General features: G+C 39.1%; 1 protein-coding gene across 1 annotated transcript; it reads right to left on the bottom strand.

Annotated features, from left to right (window-relative positions):
• Positions 1-2084: 2084 nt before the first annotated feature.
• On the bottom strand, positions 2085-8729 carry eif4ebp2 (eukaryotic translation initiation factor 4E binding protein 2). The gene is made up of 3 exons (XM_050071174.1): positions 8400-8729; positions 4584-4763; positions 2085-4403 (listed from the first exon to the last, which is right to left on the bottom strand). Exons 1-3 carry the CDS (start codon positions 8530-8532, stop codon positions 4372-4374), a joined length of 345 nt encoding a protein of 114 aa, XP_049927131.1. The 5' UTR covers positions 8533-8729; the 3' UTR covers positions 2085-4371.
• Positions 8730-9738: the final 1009 nt, after the last annotated feature.

Here is a 9738-nt window from a genome sequence, read left to right as displayed (position 1 = left end):
GTCCTAATTCTAATTTCTTTAGAATAATATTTTAATAGATTTTTCCCTTTTAATGGTAAAGGGAAGAGAATTTTATTTGTGATTTTTCCTCCTCAAAGTCAAGTTCGTTTATATAAAGTGAGGGTAACTGTGGTAGTAACACCTCATATGGTAACATGCCTATCATTATATCCACCATTACTTTTGGGATTGCCTTGATAATCACTGTAATGGAAAATTAATATGTAACTGTATAACCCATCCCTTGTATTAACTTTGCTTGAATGCCTTTTGTAAGTTGCTCACTGATTGAACTCTTCAATGACTGTCTCCCATATAATTTAAAAATTCTTACACAATCAAACACCATACAGGATTTACAGGACAGTTTGTTTCATTCTGTTCTGATATTTTGTTCTCGACTTAGCCTTTGCTCCAGGCTAAGTCGACTTGTTAACCACAGAACCGGTCCTAGCCGGTTGGCGTCCTTGCAGCCTCAAGTACCTTCTTATCAGTTTCCTCCCTAACTTGTCTATAAAGGAGTCCAAGCGAGGATACCTTTTGTCAACACTCTGCAGACTGCCTGCCACTCTATATGATTGTCTGACCCTTTGTGCAAAGCATTAAAAGATTGAAAGACATCTCTGGTGTTTCAGAAATCTTTATTTCAGACTCTCACACACTCATTAAGTGCATATATTTTTGGAAACCACACCACTGAATATTGTTTCTTTGCACACCTCACGCTGAAAACGAAAATTCCCACTCCTTGAAGATTGACCAAATACCTCTCTCCACCCAATCATGATAACATAATTATTTTCTTTTAAACAAGATGCATGTGTTATTCCTGTTTGAAGAGCTGTGTTATAAATCAGTTTCCAGTATAGGAGGACCTGCTGTGGAAAATGTGAGGTATACTGTGGGTAGTCTCAGGTAAAACCAGCTGCAGTTCCTCTTTAGTCCACTAGGTGTCAGTGATGCAACGACTGCCAGTTCCATTCACTTAAGAGGATGAGGCAGTGAGATGTCAACAGCCTCAGTATTATCAATGTAACTAGAGATAACAGGAGGCAATTCATAATTTAGTTATGAAAATGTACAAAATATTTGTGTTTTGGACGTATGCATGTCCAGGTCCACCTATTGTAGGGGCCCAGGGCCTAATTTTGATGTTGGGCCCCTGGTGACTCCAACCTCCAAACTTTTTGTACGCCGTGTATGTCGGTTAACACAACCTGGCCCCATGTAAATTAGATTCAACAAATGTTTATTTAGAAATATGCACTATGTTCACACACTATATGTAAAGAAAGTATTAATTAAAATGTAGTTTTAAATTATAAAAGAAGTTAAATATTGGCCCCTCCACCCCATTTGATTTTGTGTTTCAGTGATGTAAATTCTCTTAAAATCTGCAATTCATCAATTTGAGTTCTTAATAACTTAATGAAAATGTTATTAGGTGGCGGCTTCAAATAAGCCCTCTGAACTGTATTTAATTATTTATTTTTCTTGCCTTTTTTGTGTTTTAATTGTACAAAATTGCACTATAATCAAATTTCAAAAACCAGTTGTCATACAGTGATTGTACAACATTTTGAGACCCCTTGGAGTCTGGGGCCCCACGGCAGTTGTCTTCTTTGCCCAGCTGGGAATCCAGGTATGGATGTATGCATGAAGAAGACATATCTCATGTCATTATGAGGTCATGTATACCTGGTTAAATGCCGAACATAATTACTATATATTGCCTTTATTCAATCATCTGTGAGAGATATATCAATGGCTAGTTGTGTAAAAACATAGAATTCTGTGAACAGGAAAATGAGTGGGTGCAATAACAGAAAATGTTTGCAGAGATTTTATTTTTAGTTTGTTAATGAGCACTTGTGATGTGACATTTCAGATGTGGAGAGAGGGCTCCACTCTGCTGCACAGCATGAATCAGAGTTACTGTGACAACATACTGACAAACATTGTGGTAAAACCATTCAGAAGAGATTCTCTTGCTCCTCGCTGAAACTCAGCGAGAACATCAGTCCTCTGTAAGATATGTTAAATGACTCCATTCCTCCAACAGAGACAATGATAAACACAACCTCTTGTTTTCTTTGTTAAGGAACTTTATTGATCTTGCAGCAACAGTGTCCACTGGCATTGGAGTTTCATTTAAAATAAAGTTACTTAAAATCATAACAGAAAGTTACAGTAAGTTTGTTTCAAATCTCTTTCAACACACAATGTTAAGCCCTCATTGTCAAACCAAACTGATTTGAAATAATTCCGCAATCTGAATTTATGATGCCATAATATAAAGAGTTTTATCGCTAAAAATGTGCAATGCAAATCGGGTTCAAGCAACCCCTTCTATGTATTTGTCACCAAACATGGCCAGAATTAATTACAAAGCCAAAAAAGGAAAAAAAATGTTTGATAGACATCATTTCAGCCATTCAGTGGTTCCAGTCATACAGAGAAACAAACTTGTGGTGTGAATGAAACTTGAATGTAAAAACGGGAGCTTCATGGTGATTCATTTGCCAAGTTAGGAGCTGCTACTTGGACAGAGCACAATTAGCAGACAGGACTATGAGTGTGGCTTTTTTTTTAACCACATCGCCAACTTCAGAATCCCAAAATGCCATGTGTGCCATCACACTTCAAAACTTCACAGCTGCTTAAAGGAGGAAAAATAAATCTAAAACCATATAAATTTTCTGTTTTGCTCAATTGCCAAGAACAATGTCACCTGTTCAATGTTACAGTGAAAAAATAAACATCTGTCGGAAAGTACAAATTGATGACTAGGAACCTAGTTCTAGTTTTACTGCATCTGATGTAAAGTAAGGCATGGACAGACATGACACATGAAGAGAATAAGGTAATGGATTAAGGACACTGGGGACAGATCTGTAGATTAAGGGAACAGCATCCATCTAGCCTGATGCAAACAAGGTCTTCTGGTAACAAATCCAAAGGCTCGACAGCACTGATACCCAAACGAATACTCTCAATACTGAGAAAGTGTTTTATAAAATAAAATGCATATAAAACATCTGGGTAGTTTCAAGTTTTTCTAAAAATCTTGCTCATGACCCAAAGATGACCACTGGAATATTTCCGCATTAATTTAATATTCAAAACTTACCCGACAGATGTTGAAGGGTTTTACATGCTTTTTAAAGATTTATCAAATTACGAACGCAAAAATTGCGCCGACAAAACAAACCAGTTCGGTCAAAGTGACATCAAATCTTGAGGAAAGTGTGTCGACTTTTCTCAGGAGCAGAGAAATCTGTAGTAAGATTCACAGAAAGGTCACAATAGTGATGATTCCATATTGATATTGATATCAATGTGCTGAAATTTTATTACCTCCGCCAAGGAGGTTATGCTTACGGTTTGTTTGTCTGTTAGCAGGAATACAAAGACTACTGGCCTGACGGTCATGAAACTTGGTGGAAGTGTGTACCATGGGCAATGGACGAACCCATTACATTTTGGAATGGATCCGAATCACGGAGCAATTTATTTTCTGCTTTCGTTAACATTGCGATAAAGCACATTTGCGTTCGGCAGAGGTCTTCTATTTCTAAAAGAAAGCATGTTCTCCACTGTTGGGATCATTTTATTGTTACGGAACAATTTAATCACGGCCTAAAGTCCATTTTAAAAAACGTTCTCCCCTGAAAATTGGAAACTCACACAGACTTGTGTTGGTACTGGAAATCAAAGTCTTGGAATGGCATGAAATCTTTACCCAATCGCAAAATAAAAACACTGCGTCCCTTTGCATACCATCACGGGAAACTAAACAGACCAAACAACCGATAACAGATTGTGGAGCTTTTCAAGTAGTTCCAAAAACCAAAAAAAAAAGAAGGAAAAAATCACTTAAATAACATGCTTACAAGGGTTTTCAAACCAGAGAGTGTGTTGAATATCAAAGCGTTTTCCTGATTCTAAGGCCAGTACTAAAGAACGACCACTTCCTCCCCCAATTAACTTGGAATATTGTCAGTTTTACCGTGTGCTCTGTTAAAGATCTGAACTCACAGGAAGCTGTAAGATGAGCACTGTGATCTGCTAATTGGACGATGTGTCTGGGTGGATAATATTCAGGTGTGCTCCCTTGTTTGTGTGGTTTGTACAGCTACTGGTAACCATGGAAATCTTTACAAAATAAACCCAGTTTCCAGAATTGGCCACACTGTACCGGTATGTATGATACACTGAATCCCCATGGTTTACACACATTACATCCAGCAGCGAGACAGAGAGCTAAAGAAGATGGCTGCCATGAGGGCTCACAACATTGGTTTCTACAAGCCAAGCCACTGGCACGGGTGATGCCAGGTCATTTGCTTTTGCTGGTGTCGTTCCAGTCTGTTAGATGTCCATCTCAAACTGAGCATCATCACCTAGAACACAGAGACAGAAAGGTGTTGGGACATGTCTGGAACAGGCTGGGTTGTTTAATTATCATGGTGCTCATAAAGTGGAATAATTACACAACAACAACAGAGGGTGTATTTGTTACATGTTTGAGAAGAGCAGTTCAGGTGACTGGAACAACAACACACTTCCTGTTTCGCTCTTACCGGTTTTGGGCTTGCCATCATGGTTGTTGATGTGGTTGTTGGCTTCGTTCTTCTTGTTCTCTCTCAGGACTTTTTGGCTGGTCACTCCAGGGATGACAGGCAGGTGGGCTGGGGGAGTCTGGGCAATGGGAGAGTTACGCTTTTCCAGTAGGAACTTACGGTCATAGATGATCCGGGTTCCTGCAACAGGACAGGCATCAAGTTTTAGTCACTCCTGCTCTATCCAAGGAAGCATGTGATGTGGGTGCTATTAAATGTGTTGTGAGTCAAAAGGCTGGCCTTCATCCAGGAGGCCTAGATTGAAGCCACTCAGTCTCAAATCATCTACTTCTCTTACAACAAGTAGTCTTTAGTTAAACACTCATATCCCTGTCAGTTTCATTATGTTCTGAGGCTGGGGCAGGGCTTTGACAATGAAAAACAAAGAAAAGAAATGTGAAAGATAAACAAGATTGGTTACCAAACTTTTCGTCATGCCCGTTAACGAGATACTTTGCAGATTTTCAACCAACTCTGTATGATACCAATGTGGGCAGTATGTGTGAATGAATTATGATTAACTTCCGTTTATCTTGCCAGCGCCCAGATCTCCACATTTCCCTGCTCATTTGCCAGTGGAAAATATAGCTGCTGTTTTGTGTCATCTGGCAGATGTTCGCTAGCCCTGGGGCTGTTGCTCGAACGACAGATTGTACATCCTCATTTTTGTACACCTACGGCAACCATGGACATAAAGAGTAGGGATGGATGATATTGAATTTTTTGCAGATATCCGATATGCTGATATATAGCAATTTATTTAGCCGATAACTGATATTGATGTCTACTTTTTTCCAAACCTAATTTTAGTGATTGGAGAACGAGGTAGCAGTGTGGTCAAGGACTCCAGAAAAAACACAGGTGCTCTTGAAGTAAAGGGTCAACACATGGGAAGAAAGTATGAACTTCAGGCACTTGTGTGGAGCAGGATCAAATGCACAAGAATAAAGCTAGCCTCTGTTAAAAAAACATGGCTTCTTACATTAAAACACCAACCGATTTCAACCCTAAGGGCTTCATCAAGGTGCAAGGACCACCATGGCCATGAAGAGGGACGTAGGGATCCACGGTGTTGAATTTTTTTTGCCGATATCTGTTATGCCGATACATAACAATTTATTTGGCCCATAACTGACACCAATATTGATATATCCACTTTTTTCTTCACCTAATTTTGCGATCATCAAGTCTCTTCTGTGGTGGACTTAACATTATATTATACATGAATACTCTTATCCTGACAGCCCACCAGCAGATGGTGACATGAAATACAATGCTTTTCAATGTATGTAATATTCATTCATTGTGGAAAATAAGGAAAAGCATGATGGCCGATTCGAATATCTAATTTTAAGGCCAATTGCGGCCGATACCGATGACGTGCCGATATTATCAGGCATCCCTAATAAAGAGTATAGAACTGGATCAAGAAAGAGCTGCCCGTCTCTCTCAAACTCAGACCAAACTATGATCAAATATGCACCAAGATTCACCATGATACACAGATTTGTTGCCAGCTGGCTGCCTCACTGTTTCTGAACAAGCAAAACCAACTCTTGGTCCAGTGTGGTGCAGGGCATTCTGCAAAAGACACTTAACACTACCCACACTGCCAGAGTTTTTATACACACAAAATACAAAAGGTTTTCCAACGTCACTGACAGGGAGAGCAAGCTAGACTTCGTCACAGTTTGGAACTGACTGACAAGTTTTTGTTTTCAGTTAAAAAAAAATCAGGCTGCTTTGCACTGTGCATGTTGTTTGCTCTCTGAGTAAATCTTGTTCACCTTGATCTTGACAGGCTTGCTGGCATCAAACATACAGAGGCTTTAGTTCCCACAGTAACTAGATCCATTGATCTTTCTCACAGCAGACACTTGTCATGGCAGAGAAGCACAGGGGGAACTAATAATTATGACACTGGCTCAATTCCAGCAGTTATATGGTGCAGTTAATTTTATAAGTAAGTAAGGCGTTGTTCAAGCTGCATTTCTCCATTTTATATAATTCTACACTGAATAACAGAGGTGCAAATAAAGACAGTACGGGCAGGGCGGTTGCACTGGGACACATGGGGGAAGGGGGCCCATAGAGAGAGTGGGCCCTCCGACAATATGTTAGGCAGAAAACAGGCCCTTGTGATTAATTTAGATTGCTACCTTAAAAATATGCCCATGTTCAAAGAAAAACTCTGTAAGCTCCATTAATCAGTGATAAGTTTGTTTTATCGTTAGATGGTATGATTTGCTTTAATACAGAGAGAAATATATTTTAGTGTAATATTGAATAGGTTGTTAAATATGTGAGATTACTTTGTTCCTGTCTATTTTGACCACTGCAAATCTCTATTTTGGTCCTGTGTGGCTACTGTACAGATGTGACAAATGAACAGGAAGTGAAGTGAACAAAAACCAAGGCTATTCAATAGAAGGCTGAGACACGGGATCAAACATGGGGGGATTGCACATGTGCAGTGTAACTTGAGCTGCAATGCTGGAGGGTGACAGCAGGGGCGCTAGATAAAAAGCGCAGGATCCGCTCAGGCGATCAAGGACTGCGCTTGGTGCAGTCTGCTTGGATTTTTGGACGGCGGCTGCCTGTAGTTGTCGGAATTGCATCTCTGTCATTCTCACCCACAACGCAGGCCACCAGTGACAGTCCAGTAATAAGCTGTGAAAATGACATGCATGCACATCCCCATTATTCCGCGGTCTCACGCCATCTACTGAGCCTTTGAGGAAGTGCAGACCAGATTTTACTGCGCATGTGCAATCCCCCCATGTTTGACCCCGTGTCTCAGCCTTCTCTTGAATAGCCTTGACAAAAACCACCAACAAAAGACTCTATAACATCTCTATGCAGTGTCTGTTCAGTTATAAAGCAAGTCAGTAGCACAGTTCTGGGATATCATATCCCAGTCATACAGTGATATGAATGATATGACTGAATTTTAAACTGACTGTGTTAGTATATTGTGTGCACCTATTTCCCAATAAATTGTCAAACTCTATTTAAAAAAACCTTCTAGGGGAACATATTTGGCACCATTTGCGTGTAGGATTTCTAAGCATGTGACGGTTAAAAGTCCTGATTGGCAGCCAGGGTAAGGGATGATAACATTTAAATGTATAAAGTGGTAAACGGGACAATGTATTGCTATATTATAAGGAGCAAATTACTACAAAGCACCAGCAAAGACAACCAAGACAGCATCACGAAAGCTACCTGTCTTATTTTTATTACCTGATGTTGTGATAAGAAAGATCCAAAAGAGGATATTGTACATAGATATAAATACAGGTGTACCTGGAGATTTTGGCTTGCCCTTTGGTGTGTCTTGGAACAGTCTGAAAACCACTGGCCTACAGTATCAAAGATTAACTGTACGTTACTTCCTTATCTGAAATGCACTAAATGAATCCCACATTGCAGTCTGGCTTTACACAGCTGATGCACAGTATTTGATTTAAGCTGTTTTTAATCACAATGGGTGCAAACAACACATCCCCACCATCTTTAACTGTATTATAATAAATGCAATAGGTAACAATGCATGCATCAGAATCTCTGCGCTGCAAACCAGCCAATCATAAAGCCGCTAGAGAGCCAAAGGGGCGGGGCTTAGCTTTGTTTTTGTTTTGATCAGGATGACAAGGCAGCCTATAGGCCACAGTGACATTTACAGAGAAAGGTTTGGTGAGAGTGCAAACACCACAGAAAGACAATTATGCGCCATTTTGTTAGTAAAAAGGTAAAGTATGCAGGATGTCCCTTTACCTCCGGGAGTGGTCGAGAATAAAGTGCCTCCAGGGGTGGTACAATAGTCATGAGGTAGCTGCGTTGTGTCGTTGATCAACACCGTCCTGGTCGGGATGGCCCAGCTCTCGCTATGCTGACGACTGGACGACATTTTTAGCGCCGATTGGGTGACAAATCCAGCAGCTACAGAAAACTGGGGTGTTAATATCCCGACGGACGGTGGAAACCCGGGCCGTTCCCCACTCTCTTATATCTTCCCTAAAGCTTTCTTGTCTCTCCTTTCGTCCTCCCAGCCGTCAGCACCGTCCCTTCCCTCAGCAAAGGCAGGAAGCACGACAGGCTGCGGGCGGAAGTGAGGTCAGCGGTGCGGAGCAGCAGCAGATGGTGCCAGCCCACAGTTACCAGACTACAAGAAACATTTTTTTTTAATTTTTAATTTATTTCATTATTTTATTTATATATATTTTCTAATTTTAGTTTAGAATTTTATTTTATGATATTTTCATGATATTATTTTATCATATATTTTTTATAGATTTTCTTTTTTTTATGAAACTATTATATTTATATTTTCATCCTTTGATCATTTTAGCTGGCACAAGTTCTGCAACTGTATACTTGAGCCTAATGAAAATATTTACACATGCAAACATATGATAAGAGACCTCATTTGCTATTTGAAAAATCAAATAAGCATAAATCATTGAAATATCCACCTATAGTTTATTTATATTATTTTAAGTTCCCATGATAAACAGTGGTGGAGTAACCAAGTAGCCTAATTTACTCACTGTAAGTAGGCCTTCAAATATGAGGTATAAAATTGGACTTTATGTCATTTTTAATGCCTCTTTCTACTTCTACTCCACCACATTTCAGAGGGAGAAATTTACTTTTTTTTTTTACGTTACTACCATTATAAGAAATCTCGAGTTACTTAACAAATTAAGATTTTACACCAAACTCAGAAAGAGATTATAAAATATGGAGTTATGTTATAAATTAACATAAGTATTAAGTATAAACAAGTTAGCTGACTCATAGAAAATTAATTGGCAACTGTTTTGGTAATCATGTAAGTATTTTTTTTGTAAATATGTTTATTGATTTTAAACATTAAACAAGTTACACAAATATAAGACACCAGTATAATACAAAATGTATCATTAAGGACACATATAGCAGCACAATATCCTCACATTAGTTTAGTTCGCATCCCTTATCTAAGCCTTACACTTCTAAAGCATCTTCAATGTCACCTCTTTTTATTTTTATATCTGGAAAGCTTTGAATAATTTTAAATACAAAGATGACAAACATTTCATGGCTCCAGCCTCCAAATTATGAGAGTTTGCTT

The sequence above is a fragment of the Epinephelus moara genome, chromosome 19 (genome assembly GCF_006386435.1).
Source record: "Epinephelus moara isolate mb chromosome 19, YSFRI_EMoa_1.0, whole genome shotgun sequence".
Taxonomy (NCBI): Eukaryota; Metazoa; Chordata; class Actinopteri; order Perciformes; family Serranidae; genus Epinephelus; species Epinephelus moara.
The sequence above is the reverse complement of the archived record's forward strand: the minus strand, read 5'-3'. Positions and strand labels throughout refer to the sequence as shown.